Source organism: Balearica regulorum, chromosome 14 (genome assembly GCF_011004875.1).
Source record: "Balearica regulorum gibbericeps isolate bBalReg1 chromosome 14, bBalReg1.pri, whole genome shotgun sequence".
Lineage (NCBI taxonomy): Eukaryota > Metazoa > Chordata > Aves > Gruiformes > Gruidae > Balearica > Balearica regulorum.
In genome coordinates this window covers 19,095,955-19,111,214 of record NC_046197.1, presented here as the reverse complement: position 1 = coordinate 19,111,214, position 15,260 = coordinate 19,095,955, and the positions used below count along the sequence as shown (strand labels likewise).

The 15,260-nt window shown below is 42.2% G+C and overlaps 1 protein-coding gene across 2 annotated transcripts in view; it reads right to left on the bottom strand.

Moving 5' to 3' along the window:
* FSTL4 (follistatin like 4) overlaps window positions 1-15,260 on the bottom strand; it is a 232,490-nt gene that overhangs the window by 89,071 nt on the left and 128,159 nt on the right. For both annotated transcript variants that reach the window (XM_075766567.1, XM_075766568.1), the window contains exon 6: window positions 14,148-14,268. In XM_075766567.1, coding sequence (XP_075622682.1) covers window positions 14,148-14,268 — 121 coding nt within the window. The remainder of the gene's footprint in view (window positions 1-14,147; window positions 14,269-15,260) is intronic.

Here is a 15,260-nt window from a genome sequence, read left to right as displayed (position 1 = left end):
CTAACCAATTTCTTCAGATGATGGGTAAAACCCAAGGAAATTTCCTGTCATTTTGATTTAACTAAACCCCTGTGATCTAACGAGATCGTGATGTTGACATTGTAACACTGTTCAAGCATACAAAATCGTGAATGCTTTTTCTAATAGATGGATGATTCTCTCCTTTGCCTAGCAGAAGACGCGTTCTCTGCCAAGGAAACTCCAGTCCCACAGCCATAGCTCACGCAAATTAACGTTCTGATAACAAAAACCCCGTTACGTGGCCGGGGCTTTTCCACGGGGCTACCACCAGTCTCCAGCCAGCACCACCAATGTGATGAGCATCATTACACCATGTGAAATCCAGGTGGAGTTCTTAATTTACTGCCCACCAATTTAAGAGAAAAGAAACTCGTGAAGCTTTATCATGGCATGGAGATGCTGTCCATCCACCGGAGCACGGACACCTCCCATCAGCACCCCTTTTTAGAAATAGCAGAGCTTGTGACACCTAATTCACTCTGACAGTCACACCACTGCTTCCACATCTCCACCTGCTATAACTTCAGGAATTAATGCTGAGGTGCACGTGTCTAAGAAGTTCGTAGCACAGGAATGAGTAAACTTGCAACCTTTTTCAGGGACTGTACCAATGCATTTCTTTCTGCTCTGGAGAGGACAGGGACAGAGGACACTGCCCACGACCAGAGGAGGAGGACACGACAACAGATGCAACAGATAGGGTTAGCAAGGGTTTAAGTGGTGAAGAAACGGTTTCTTTCTTACTCTGGTGAGAAAGAGATCTGTGAGATGAGAGACATAAATTACCCTTGAACTTTCCAGATTTTCAGTGTCCGTGAATTGAAGAGAGATGCTATTGCCCCTGACAGCTACGACCCATCTGCTATTGACACAGAATAGTTTCTAAGCATCAAAAAGTCTTTGAAACATCTCTTAGACACTGATAGTCAAATTTTTCACGAAGTACCCAAGGAGGAGGCATAGAAATCCCTTAATTTGCCCAAACGGGAGTTATTCGTGTTCCTCCTGTGTCTTCATCTGAAAACCTTTCCCTTTATTTCGGCCCGAGTAGAAAGAGGCAGGTATGAAAAAGCCCCGGAGTTAATTGAGAAGAGCGAGCCAGCCAAGCGAAGTGCCGGGGTGCAGAGGCAGGTGGCAGCTGCCTGCACAGGCAGCCGTGGGCAGCTGCGGGCAGCTGCCTGCCCGTGCAAACCTGGGGGGCAGCGGCAGAGCTGCGGCGTGCAACGGAACAGCGTGCAGCCTCCTCGTTCCGGCACTTTATGAGCCTGCTGAAGGCAGGGAGGGATAAAAAAAAAAAAAAAAAAAAAATAAAGTCGCAGTTTCTGTTACTCCTCGTGCTGTTTTCCCTCCAGGGCTGTCAGTGGTTTACTTATTTATTTATAAGGCAGGCTACCCCGATGAGTGATGTCTTGGTGATTTTATGGAGTGGGCAGAAGAAATGGATCGAAAAGGAGGTTTCTCAGCACCTGAGACTGCGAATATTTATAGATAGGAGCATTGCGACACATGAGCAATTCCACTTAAAGTAAATGAGCTTTTTAAAAATGGTTAAAGTTGTATGCGAGGGGAATCAGCCAGAGGTCATACCAGCTTAAACCTGGAACAGGCAAAGACCATCGGAATATGCAGAATTTGCATTTCAGATACAAACTTGATACAAGAGATAATAGATTTACAATAAATAACAAACTTCAAAGTCGGCCACCACTGGGATTGCTGGAGACCGAGCGCTGGGCACGTCAGGCGGGTGCAGCAGCGCAGCCCCACGTAACCTGGCGCTCAGCCGGGCTCCCGACAGCGAAACGACCCAGACGACTAATTAAATAACGCTTCAGCACAACAAAACCATCCTGCTCAGTTTGACTCATTATTAGGTACTTCTTCACAAGATAATTGTAAGAGAAACAGTAAGGCTGGGATAGCACTTCTACTATCTCCATACAGCTGTTACAACACCTGTAACATTTATTCGGCTACTTGCAGAGCCCAGCACCAGTCACCTGCACCGCATTGAACCAAACCTGTTATTTCAAGCTACTTTAAATAGTTTTCTTCTGACAACTTTTGAAGCTGATTTGAAATTAGTTGGGCTTCTCGATCCAGGTCCTATGGGGCATCGTCCACAAAAAACTAATAACAACAATAATAATAACGATAGGAAACCAAAGATGCCCACCAGTAGTATAACTGCTTCATCAGACAGTACAACCTAATCCTCAGAGTAAATTATCCAGTGCACTGACAACAGACACGTAATGAAATTGTTTTGCCACTGGCCCTGGTGGTTTCTTCAAAGTTTCTTTTATTATAGGAAATTAGCGGATCAATCAACACTTATTGAAGCACGTTTTGTTCCATGAACGCTTGCGAAATCTGATGGAAGATCTGCAACCTGGAGAGTTACCGGACGGGAGGATTCAGGCGGTGGCTCGGTACGATGGGGTACCGAGTCCCCCAGCTTTCCTTTTCGCTCTCGCTTTCTCCTGAAAGGCGATCACACTGCCGAGTCTTGCCCTGCCTAATGTTTACCAAAAGGAAAGCCGATCAACGATCACTGGGACCTGCTGGTCTTCTCCCAGGAGCCAGAAGAACGAAGCTACCCTGCCACTCTTTTTTTATTTTTCACAGCTCTTGGACTCACGATGCCCATTGCAGGGAAAATCTTTTCTTCCCCAACGTCCTCTGTTAAAGAGCTCTCACAGAAAAGGAATCCAACAGTTCATTACTTCTATCTGCTCAACACACTTTTGACATAATTGTATTAGTGCCTCATTGCAGGGCTTGAAAAGTGAAATCTGAAAAGCGCCTTTTGCCATGGGTTTATTTATTTGCTGAAGCCCCGTTTATGCGCTAGAATACAAACCATATTATTTGCAGTTCATATAATTTGTTTAATGCATCACGTTCAAGAGGCCACCTGTGCTAATGCATCAAAGGAGTAAGTGGGTTACTCTCTCTTTATTCGAGAAAGGAGAAAACTATTTTCTGAGCCAAATCCCTCCCACCAACGCATTTGCTTTCACCGAGCTCAAGTCAGCGAGGGTGCAGGGTAAGGGAAACGTGGAAGGGGAGAGCAGGAGGAGACATCAGCGGTGCTCCTTGGATTGGAGCAGCAGAGGTTGTTGGTTTACATCCTAAGCATCCCTCTCCTTCATGGGAGCCCGACAGGGCTGGAGGGACGTGCTGCTCCCTGGAGGTGTCAGTGCATCTGCAGCCCCTCCAGCCTCCCCGCGTCTGTATTTCTGCCGTGGCGGTGTGTTTCACCATTGCCTCAAAACTCCTGTCTGGCAAAAAAAAAAAAAAAAAAAAAGCATTTCCCTTCTCTTTGAAAGCTATTTGATTTGGTGGGTGTCCGCGTAGCGCTGCAAAATGAATGCGTGCTATGTCCATTATAAATTGCTTTCATCTTCCATTCAGCTATAGCTGTTGGATGTCAATGTATTAATTATAATCCACGGTGCCTGTTCATCACATTACACTGAAGTATTCAATAAATGCCAATTAACATATTGGAGTCTTTCCATGAATGTATCTTGCCTGACTTGGAGTGAATGGGTTCATAAAAATACATCTTAAAACAAAATAAGGAGGATAATAGCAATTCGGTAACAAATTTAGACTCTCATACACCTAATATTTTAGCAGATGATTGGTTAGTAAATTGCATTAAAACAACTCTATTAGCTCTGCCAGAAGATGCATTACACCTCACAGCAGACTCCAAACCAGTTCACCAAGGAGAGACACATGCTTTTCGTGGTTTGTGTCGCACTGAATATAGACTAGCGGTGAAAATAAACCAGTAATGATTTGTGTTAAAATAAGTGGATATGTGCTCTCTCAAATCCTCAGAACACATGCCCATTTTATATGTTCTTAAGCCCACAAATCACCAAACGGGCCTGTCTCGGGGGGCTGGAGATGATTTTGGTGGCCACCAGCATGTTAGATGAGTTAACGACAGACAGTGCAGACACCTCTGCTGTCTCCTGCAGGGGAATCTGGCCCAGAGCTCGCTCTGTTGCAGTCCCCCAAAGAGAAAAGACTGAAGGCAACGGCCTCTGACATCACCAATGACCAAATGCAACCAGATGTTATCACTACTTCTGAAACAACTTTGCCTCCAGGTCCTACAGAAGTATAAACCCTACCCAGTGATGCTTGCATATCAGCTACAGGTATCGGGACTGCCATACTCTTGTTCAAGTTTTTAGGGCAGAAAAAGGAGTTTTGGTCCATCTGGTTTGGTCTGTTCCCAAATCTGGGTTGCCCCGCTGCAGGAGGCCATGCAGGACGGGAAGGTCCACGCCTCCCTCCCCAGCCAAGGTGTCCTCAACAGGCAACCACAGTTGTTCTCCGCAGGACCAGCATTGCTGTAAACTGCAAGGAATTATAACTTTCCACGTGGAACATCCACAAATAAGTGATCATCCTCTAGAGGAACCCTCTCCCGGGCACGTAAAACGCCAGGTTTTTGGGAAGACGCTGGGTAGCAGGCGACACAGCACGTCATTCTCCAGTTTCATCAAACAACCATTAGCAAATGGTTTTCCTCCAGCCCCCAGTTTTATTAAGGGCATTCAAGAGGGCTGTGCTAACGGAGATAGATTACATACCCAGAACAATATTAAGCCCGGACCAGCAGCAGTAGTGCTGCATTTTTCATGGCAGAAATGATTTGGGGTTGGTTTTTTTTCCCCACACCAGGAATGGATTCCTATGATCAACAGCCTTTTGGAGGTGAGCGGAACGTAGAAGGTAGACATTTGTGCAGCAAAATTTTTAAGATTCTAACTGCAAGAACTATCAAATAATAGCTGTGAGACTGTATATTACAAATACCCATAGAGCACCTTTGCTGTAAAGCAAACAGTGCGGTGGCACCGCCTGAAATCGGCCCATCACTGTCACCACTGGCCACAGCTCTGGGGTTTTCAGAGACCAGGGGCAAACTAATCTGGCTTTTTTTTTTTTTTTTTTTTTTTTTGCCTCCACGTGTGAACAGCAGGACGGCAAACCAGGCTGCAGGTACGACTCCGCTTCGCGGCAGCACTGAACACTGGGGAACGCTGCATTTTCTCCCACAATTAAAACAAAGCATGAATGATGTTGGAGAATCTGGTCACAGAGCCAGACAGGAGAACAAAACACAGGAAAAGTGGGTCTGGGCAACATCTTTCAGGGAAAACTTCAAAATCAGGCTCTACCTGAAAGCAATTTCGGCAGCAGCTCCCTCAGACCAGAGGGACACTTCATGGGATCAGGCCGTGGGAAAACCCTGTGACACACAGTTCATGTCGGAATACAGCCTGAAAGTGTCATTTCAATGGTACCTGGTCTTGCAAGCTCTCGATCCTCACGTTTAATCTCGTATTTAAAAGGTATGTATACCTGATGAAATCACAGGATGAGGATATTTTCATTCTCTCTTTTCACCCTGCTCCTTTTCTGATGCTCTGCTTTGAAATTACTGTCACTCCCCCCCCTCCCTCTCTGCACTCCACCACCACCCCGGCAGTTTTTGGGGCTGGGATGCCAGGTCTCAGCCGCTCCCAGAGCCCGACACTGCTCCAAATGCCCTTCAGCACCCAGGGGGTACCCATCACCTTTTCTAACACATTATTCAGGTTTGCATGATGAACAGAATGACAAATAAAAAGAAAAAAGCCGCACAGGCTTAGCGCATTTCTTTTTTTTTTTTTTTTCTTCTTCTTGGTAAATCACAGTCACAAATTACTTCTCTAAGCAACAAGTTTCTACTAATATTGCTGAGATGTCAGTGCATGGACTGCAGTGAAAGTTGTAGGATCTAAAGTGTGGCTTCAAGCATGAGTTCAGTGGGACCCGTGCTACCGGTTTGCACAAAGAGAAACAAAAATTCTACAAATGTAGTTTATATACTGCAGAGGGAAAATCTGACGGCAGAAGCTGTGCTTTGGAGGCACGGCAGGCCTGAGCTCTGAGTTATTTATTTCTATTGATGGCTCTTGATGTTCTTTCTGAAGTTTTGATCATCAAGAAACTTGAGAATGAGCTTTTTTATGATGGTGCTAAAGACAGACATTGGCAACAGCTGAGTTTCACCTCAAATCCTGATGCCACTGAAACATCTCTGAAGCTTTTTACTTTTTTCTATAGGCTAGCACCTTTTTTTATTCTTTTTGGAAGTATTAAAGCAGAACCAACCTTTGAGTTCAGCTTATTCAATTTCCTACTGCTATATTTTTCAGCTTCTATCTGGACATCCTGGATTTGTCAAGGAGATTTTCTCCTGTGAAGAACATGAAATAAAAACATCTCAGCTGTGGCCCTACATAAATTCTATCATTGCACTGGGGATATGTACTGTACTTGGTAATTTTCTGATGGCTGCTCTGGCATTTTGATTAAAAAATTAGCACTGCAGCTCTGTAGTGCTATACAATAAAGAACGTGCCAAATGAACTAAGAACCAGCTGACGGACAGATCTCAAAAAGCGTTTCTCAGAGGGGACCACTCAAACGGGGCTGCTTCTAGTGACGCCGCATGAAGAGTCATCCAAAGCCCAAATCTGTTCAGTATCTCCATCGAGATCTGGAACGAACACAGAAATCCCAGATGACACTACGGACACCGGAGCAACGGAGTGGAAGGCAGGACTGACGTACTGAGCTTTTTGGGTCGGCTAGTAACCCGCGCCCATGCACAATAAAATATTTTTATATACATATAGAGTTATATATAACACATTGACCCTATGTCCAGGAACAAGGAATGCAGGACAGAACCATAAAATGAAAACCAGACGAGGTAACTAATCCTGCCCCCACTTTTAGTGGGGAAAAGGGTCACTTAAGTGACAAAACACACAACAGCAGCCACAGACCAGCGTGATTCCTGCCTGGATGGCGGGGAAGGGTAACACGGGCACGTGGAGATTGACCCTCTGCACCGCTGCTGGTGGTACCGAACCGAAAAGGCACCACGAGGTACCTAACACAAATACAGCATGAATCGGGAGAGGCAGTTGCAGTAGACGCACCTGAAACAGAGGTTAGGTAGACTTCTGATACATTAAGGAACGTTTTTGGCCTTAAAAGCTATGAGTCTGCTAAACTGGTCGAAGAAAAGATGAAGAGCATATAGGTGGAGAAGCGATTCATGAGATGCCTGAAAGGGCGAGGAGAAAGAACATCCACAGCAGCTTCCCTTAGATGAAGGCAGACCTCAAACGAACACTCTAGCAATTACCCACTAGGAAAAACAGGTAGAGAAAACAAGAAACAAGAGAAAACGGTAGGTAAGATGTTCCAGTCTGTACGTAATAAAACAAAAGGAAAGGAAAAGCCTGCCCAGGATGCTGCCATATCACCCCTTTGATTTCATGTAAAATCTCATGCATTTTAACTGTGATTTTCCCCATTTTTAGTGAAAAGACTTTTTTTTTGCCTCATGGCTATGCTGCATTAGCTTCACAAATTCCTGAGAAAGACAGACTGACTGAAAAAAACAAAAGCAAATGCAACGCAGAAAGTCTGGATCCGGTTTTCAGAAATGGCATCTGCTTCTGTGAGACCAGAACAAAGCCCTAGGAGAGCCTGCAATTCCACATTCCCAGCTCATTGAAAAAGCAAATTATACTTTTTAGATCTCTACCTATGTGCTCCGAAGGTGCACATGTATGTCTAGGACTTGGCAGCCATTTTGTGATCTCCCCAATATTGGTATTTGCTGCTTACTGACGTCATTTTGTGTCCGCAAGCAACCGAAAATACTATTATTTGTGTCTGAAATTGCTGCAGTGAACATTGCTGGTATGGATCAAATAATTTTTTAAGAAATGGTATTTGCCTGGTTTTATGCACCAGCGAGTCACTCATAAGTACTTATAAATATTTAAATATTCCACTCCTGCAAGAGTGTGTGTAGACATTTGACACGGTTTGTACTACATCACCTCTGAAGCACTACTCCATGTTGCAAATTTTTGCATTTAAAACCAAGATTACCAAATCAATGCACCCTGAAAAGCATTTTAAAATCACTAGTACATTGTATTCTAGTGAGTTTTCTTTGCAATTTGTAGACAATAGATTTCCAATAACAACTTGTAATTAGTTCATTTTCTCTTATTCAGTCGTTACATATTAAGCCCGTTGACATTTTGCAGATGGTATCTTTTGAAATGAGAGGTATTTGAAAAACTACTAGAGTTTGGCAATTCACGCTCGAGTGCACCAGTTCCGGCGTGCAACTGATACGTCTGCGCGGAAACAAACAGCAAAACCAGCGTCAGATACTCTCTCTGCCTTTTCCTGAAAAAACCTGGACAGCAATTCTTGATCAAAACGCATGAAATCACAATAATTTTAACCATGTCTATAGTTGCCAGTAATTCTGCCAAAATTTTATTTCAGTAGACACTGTTAATTCAAATCACAATGCCAAACTGTATAAACTAAGCAGAATACAACACTGAACAGCAAACCTGGTTAGGTGAATTAATCTCTGATCTCAGCATGGAAACGTTCCCTTTTTTTTGGCCTCAGGCCATGTCCCTCTTTCCACCGCTAAAGATGCATCCACATGCAACGTATTTTTTCCTGATCTGAGCATTCTTAGTTTATTCTCTGGAACCATATTTTAGCATTTGAAGCATTTTTGCATCAAATTTGCCTTAAATTTGTCTTTCTTGCTATAAATTAATTCTGGGTATTTTTTTTTTCCTCTGAGAAAATGCCTTTTGCTTTGTTCAAAATGCAGCAAAACAATCGAGAATATACAAGAAAACCAAACTCTGACCGCAACTGCAAACTATGCAGGGCACTTTGCTGGAGCCCAGTGATAGATTTTTAGACTTGAAGCTCTGGACTGAAGATTTTTACTGGCTGAAAAAGAAATCACCTGCTTTGCAGAATGTGTTTCTTTGATAACAAGGGAGGAAAAAAAAAAAAAAAAAAGAAAATCAAAGCAAGAAAAATTTCCACATTCAAAAATTACCTGCTCATTAGAATGGAGTAAGGATGAACCCACTCAGATGTCTCCCCAGCTGAGGTGTCCTACCAGCCAAAAATTACATTTCCAGGCGCAACAGGATCATTCCCAGTGCTAAAGCCAGGAATCTTACACTCCATTTATGGTGAGGCAAGGAGTTAGGTGCTTCTGAAAATGATCTAAAAAGTTAGAACTTATTGAGCAGGGAGAACCCGAGAGCTGACCAAAGGCACCCCAACCTCAAGCGCATTCCTGGAGCTCAGCCCTGAGCTGGAGCACGGGCACCAGCCCACACAGCGAGAGCCCCCGAGCACTGCCTTCCGCATCTCCGCTTTACTAAGCTGCTGCGCCCACCTACAATGGAACAGTGCCGGTTTGGACCTAATAAACCCTAAAAACCCAGCGCAGGATCACAGCTTGGCTGTGGAAACGCCGATTATTAAATGCTGTTGCAGCGACTTGAACGCTTGTTGGTTCTTCCCATCGTCTCTGCTCAACCAGTCTGTACCTGCTACAGAAATCAGCTAGATAGTTTTAAATTTCTGCTTTTTTGCTTGATTTTTAACTTTTAGTTTTGTTTTTGCTGTAAGATTGCAGTATTAAATTCATCATTCCAGAAAATGCCCAATAAGTTGCCTTTATCCTCAGTAACACGGCTGCACGTCGTTCCTCGAGGCAAGCAGGAATGGGTTGCTTCGGCCAGCGGAAGGAAACCTCATTTCTTTCCCGAGTAGTTCACATCACCTCTAACACTGCCTCAAACCAAAAGGAGAGGCCAGCGCTCCTCCTTGCTGAGGCGTGTTTGAAGTTTAGATATCACATAGCTCACAGGAGAAGCAAATCAATATTGGTGAGCTAATGAATTATTTCCAAGTTTGTACCAATATCTGCAGCAACATGAAAGAAAAATCACATACCAGGGAGATTACAGCTGAAGAGGCAGAGCATGGTGCACAAATTGTCAATATTTTAGGACTATGATTTGATCCTGTAGATAGCTGTTGCTACAACATTGCTTAAGAGAACACCTCAAGCAAAACATTTTATCTCACAATATAGTTGTCCAATATAATTAACCAGGCTTGACCAATCTAGCTGGAAGGTAGCAGTAACAAATACCCAACCCTACATGCCACGCCATCGAGAACAGCAGCTTTATCAAGATGTGAGTAAACACTTCATCTGAACATGGAATTTACAGACGCAATTGCTGCTGGAACAGCTGGCTCACCAGGTGTGCGTGGAGTACATATATTATGGACATATTTTTCCAAATACAGGTATTCATTTTCCTCACACACAATTTATCACCTTCCTTAAGACAAGACCACAACTCCCTCTCCCACTTGACCCAACAGCCCCTTTTTAGGTTTTGTTCCCTCTTCCTCAAGGTAGAGCTCAGCTCTTCCCCAGCTCAATGCTTTTGGGACAATTACAAAGCTCTGTCCTAGAGTAGTTTCCAGCAAATCAGAAATAGGCAAAAATAAATCCGTTTTGTACTCTGCACTTCTAATGAGCCTCTGAAGAATGCCTGGAGGGGTCAGGGATGGACGGTTCATGCCTCTGCACCACGGGGGGTGCACTGCCTGGTGGGGAACACAGCTACCGGAGATTTTGGGACCACTGCAGTAAATCTGGGGCCAGTCCAACGCCATTCACTGCTGCTTCTCTGCATTGGCAGTGATTGACCCAACACCCATGCCCAGCCCGGGCTCTCCATTCATTCCTTCACCCAGTTCATTCAAATTCGCCCTTCTCTGTGCTTTCAGTGAACGCAAAGGCGAGCTGAGAGAAGCGGATGTTCGTTAGGAGAGCACTCTAATTGGCAATGAGCTAGAATTTAAGGGGATTTTATCGTAGGGTTAATAACGTCTTATTAGCTAAACAATGTTGACAAGATAAAGCCATTTTGATGGAATGCATGTTTTCCCTCTCTTCGACATATTTGTATTACAAATTGACCTGTCCACATTGATGATGATATAGATCTAGAAGATTACACTGATTTTTTTTCTTCGGCTAGGCTTTCACATCTGCCAACCTGCTACTTTCCCATTAGGGAAGACAACAGGAATGCCAAAAGTGACATGCCTAATTCTAATGACCTCCAGTCAGATACGGTTCCAGAAGTTATATCCAAAAATCACTCGTCTGAGCATATTTAAAGTATGACTCGGCTGGGTGATGTGCTTGCCAATTCACCAGACTATCTCCATGCTGATTAATTAGACGCATGCTCTGCTTTAGCTCTTATGACAACTAAGCCTTTCATTTATTACACATTTATTGAATCTTTGTGACAATATAAAGAAAAGACACCAGACAAATATAGTTTCTAGTACTCTGTTTTTGGAATGTGTAAATCTTGAGATCATCATATTAAGAGTTATTTTTTTTAATTATGGTCCTGAGCCTGCTTATCTAATAAAATTTATTAATGAGAAATTAGAAGACTCCCACAAGTTGTTCATGCCAGAGCTGCCAGGAGAGCATTTCATCCGTCTCGTATGTTACTTATGTACAATTAAGGCGATTTGAAAAGTGATACTTTAATCCTGTGTTAATAGATTTTCTAGTCATCCCCATACATGCAAGCAAACTCCTAAAAGTTGCATTCTTGGGATTCAGGAACAAAAGAACTTTCCGAAAATCAGAGGAAAGATGATAGGGTTAGTAGGAGGGCCACTATTTCCGTCCATAATCCAAAACTGTACATTAAAATGTGTAAGCAAATGATTAGCAAGATTAGGAATTATTATTAAAAATAGAACCTATTATATGTAGTGCTTGTAAGGGTGAAACTATGCTTCAGAAAAGGTAAGAGATCGGATTTTTCTCATCCCTGCACTTTTCATTCATTTACAGCTGAACAACATGGATGGGGATCAAAAATGCCCTTTGAATCTCTGTTGGTCTTGGAGAGAGACAATGGGTCACGAGAAAACAAGAGACACACACGGAGTGAGAGAAGGAGACCATTTCACGGATTTGTAAGCTACAGAAAGGCCGTGAGACTCTTTAAAATGAAATGCAACTTCTAAAGCAGCACAAGAATGGCAAATTGGAAAACTCTTCACATTATCAAGGTCATCTTCAAACCTTTCCAACGCTGCGACACTATACCAGAGCACGGTACACCGAAACAGATGTAACGGAGTTTTTGAGAGAATAAATTAGATTGAGATTTTCTGATGTCACTGAATTCTGGTAATTATGTTCCTCAGCTTGCTGAGCAGCCATCCCTGCTGCCAGCACGGAAAAATGAGTGGCTTGGGTGAATTTCAAGCAACAAAATGATCACCCTAATGGGCCAAAAATATGAAAAATGTGCAGGATATTGTACCTTTAAACTACTACTGCAAGTCAAATTCTGGCTGATAATAAAACAGAAATTTCATAAACACTTAAGGATTGCAAACCAAAGTGTAGGTTAAGACAAATGTTTCAAGTATTTTTGAGATCTTTTTCCTACATCGTGTAATAAAGTAAAAGAAAAAGAATACTTTCACCAAGCACTAAAGTTCACTTACAGAGTCTCAAAATTTTGAAAGTTGCAAGCAATGAACTTTGGTTTTAAATTAAAAGCTGATGAGCCATTAACCGCTCTCAATAAAAGTGGAGATTCTGGGTAAATTGAAAATGGAGAAGTCAGTCTGGTTTTCAGCTTCAGATGGAGAACAATTCTCTTCTATACAAAATCCTTTTGATAGACACTCATTGTTACGCCTTGGGTTTTGTTACAGTATTTTTGCAGTTTATCGATTACTATCTCTATTCATTGGCTAATATTTCGTACTTGTCTTATTTTCATTGCCTATTTAAAATTCACTGAACCAAAAACTCATACAAATGACTCTTGGAATTTAACTTCGAGTTGCTGTGACTTTGAGAACCCATTGATCCAAATATGCTCCCAAATAACTGCGTGTCAAGCCTTTATGGTTGGGTTAATTCACTTTATGGCCCTTCTTAATGTATGAGGTTTTATGTTTTACTGTATATCTGCTGGTTTGAGCGTGCTGCTGTGTTGAATTAAATGCATATGCGGTTCAAACAGGTCCAAGGTGACAACTGGGGCTAATTTTAAAGCATTTTAAATGTTATTATCCGAAGTAGGGTTTGTTTTTTTTTTTAACGAAAAGCCAGAAGTCAAGAAAACAGAAACCACCCTCTCTAGAAAAGAGGATATTTGGCAAAAATAGAGGTTCTGCATTAGCATCGTAGCTTGCCAAAGAGCATCAATGAGGAATGGGCTAGTGTGGGGCACTTGGTGACTCTCGTGCACACCAAGCTTCTCCCACCAAGCAGGCACTGGAGCAGGGTGTCCTGGTTTAGAATATGAAATCATGAGCTACTGAAATTACTTTGTCTATAAAACGCCATATGCAAAGATTTGAGAATCCAGCTTAAGAGTTAACCAGCTTCTTATTGGTCTTTTGCCTGCACTCGACAGTTCAATGGTTGAATCCTGCTTTTTTTTTAAAGAGTTTTAACCACATATGAGTACTCTGTAGCTCACTAGCCTGATTACTGAATAAACCCCCACATTTTCTATCTGTCTTTTTTGGTATCCCAAAGGGACACGCATCAATAAAACTTTCCATCGTCCAGGTGAAGGAGACAATGTGGGCCTTTTCCAGGGAAGGATTTCAATGAATGCTTAACTTAAAGTACGAACATAAAGTTATGAAGATAAATGGGATAACACAAGTATTTATGCGGAAAACATAATTTCCAAGCAGAATATTCAGTAAAACACCTTCCCCACAGCAAACCAACTCACATTACCACAGGACACTTGGACAAGTTTCAATCCCATTTCCTCAGGGTTACTCAGAAACCACATACTCAGGTCTACAGACCTGGCCGGTTCACCAACGTCTTTCCATTACCATCAACAAGAAGTCATCAACAAAAAGCACAACAAAATATGCAAGAAAACAACAAGCCCCACGCACTTTTACCAACCTCCTAGTTCATGCTCATCCTTTGGAGCACAGTAATCTTTAGAAACAAGCCTTCCATACTATTTTCATGGCACTAAATACAAAAAGGGATTATCTTTGCTGACCAAGTCTGGGAAGACAACATTGCCATCACAGATATTCACATGCTTGCAACACCCAGGACAGAGAAAAGCATTGGGACTCACGGAAGGCTGTATAGAGCTCCTGCAGGGTTAAGCGGCCGTCATTGTTGTAATCATCAAAGCGGAGAAGGTCTTCTAGTGTACAATCCAATAAATCATCTTCCAGGTCCTCCTTCTTCATTAGCTGTACAAAAAGAACAGGTAATCTTACATATAATGTAAAGTTACAGACTCTTGTCCTGGCTCATCTAGCAGAATTTTCCATTAAATGACCTTTGGGGAGATACATATAGAGACATATATATCGTATCACCTATTGTTACGTAATTTGCTTTGTATCAACATACAACTGATACTCGCATTCCTGCAGCCATTCATGGACAACGGACTGGTGAGGGCGAGGAGCCTCTTCCTTCAGCAGCAGCACGGGAACATATTTTCACTTTTCAAATGTACTGAAAAATAAATATTCAACAGGGAAAAAGGAAAGTCTGTTTTTTTTCTCTCCTCCATAGGTAAGGACAAAATTGAGTTCCTTGCTTTTAGGACTAGAATGGACTGGATGGTGTATTCAACCCTAAGGTGTTTTTCCAGTCCCTGACAGTTTGTTTCTTATGTATTCTAAACATTTCACACCGTCTACATTAAAAATGAAAGGAGTTTTACAAGTCATACATCCAAGTTAGCAAATAAGCAAAATAAGACCTAAGCATAGTGAAAACGTTGGGTTCTCTGAATTTATTGCAGAACATGAAGAAAACTGCTGAAGTGTTGCATCTTCCGGGCAGGAAGGCTTTTTGCTGTAGTCCAGGGACTCTTTTATTTACTATTCTAGTCTTGGCCCATTATATTGAAGCAATTTAAAGTAATAATGCTAAAAAAATGACCCTTCACCTAGCAAGTAAAATTGTTCAATAAAAGTGAGATCAACCATAACTTCCAAGATCAATCTTCTAAAGATGGAAATTTCCCTTTGTCTACCTTTGTATTGAAAATTGATTAACTTTTCATAAGACTGACAAGTTTTTACTAGTCCTTTTGATTTAACATCAGGGAAAAAACAAAACCAACACAAAACGCTTCAGCTGCAACAAATTCAGTAGATTTATGAATCTGACTTTAAAATACATTAAAGTTTTAAATGGAAATAACATTCCAGTTACCACCCTTGTTAAT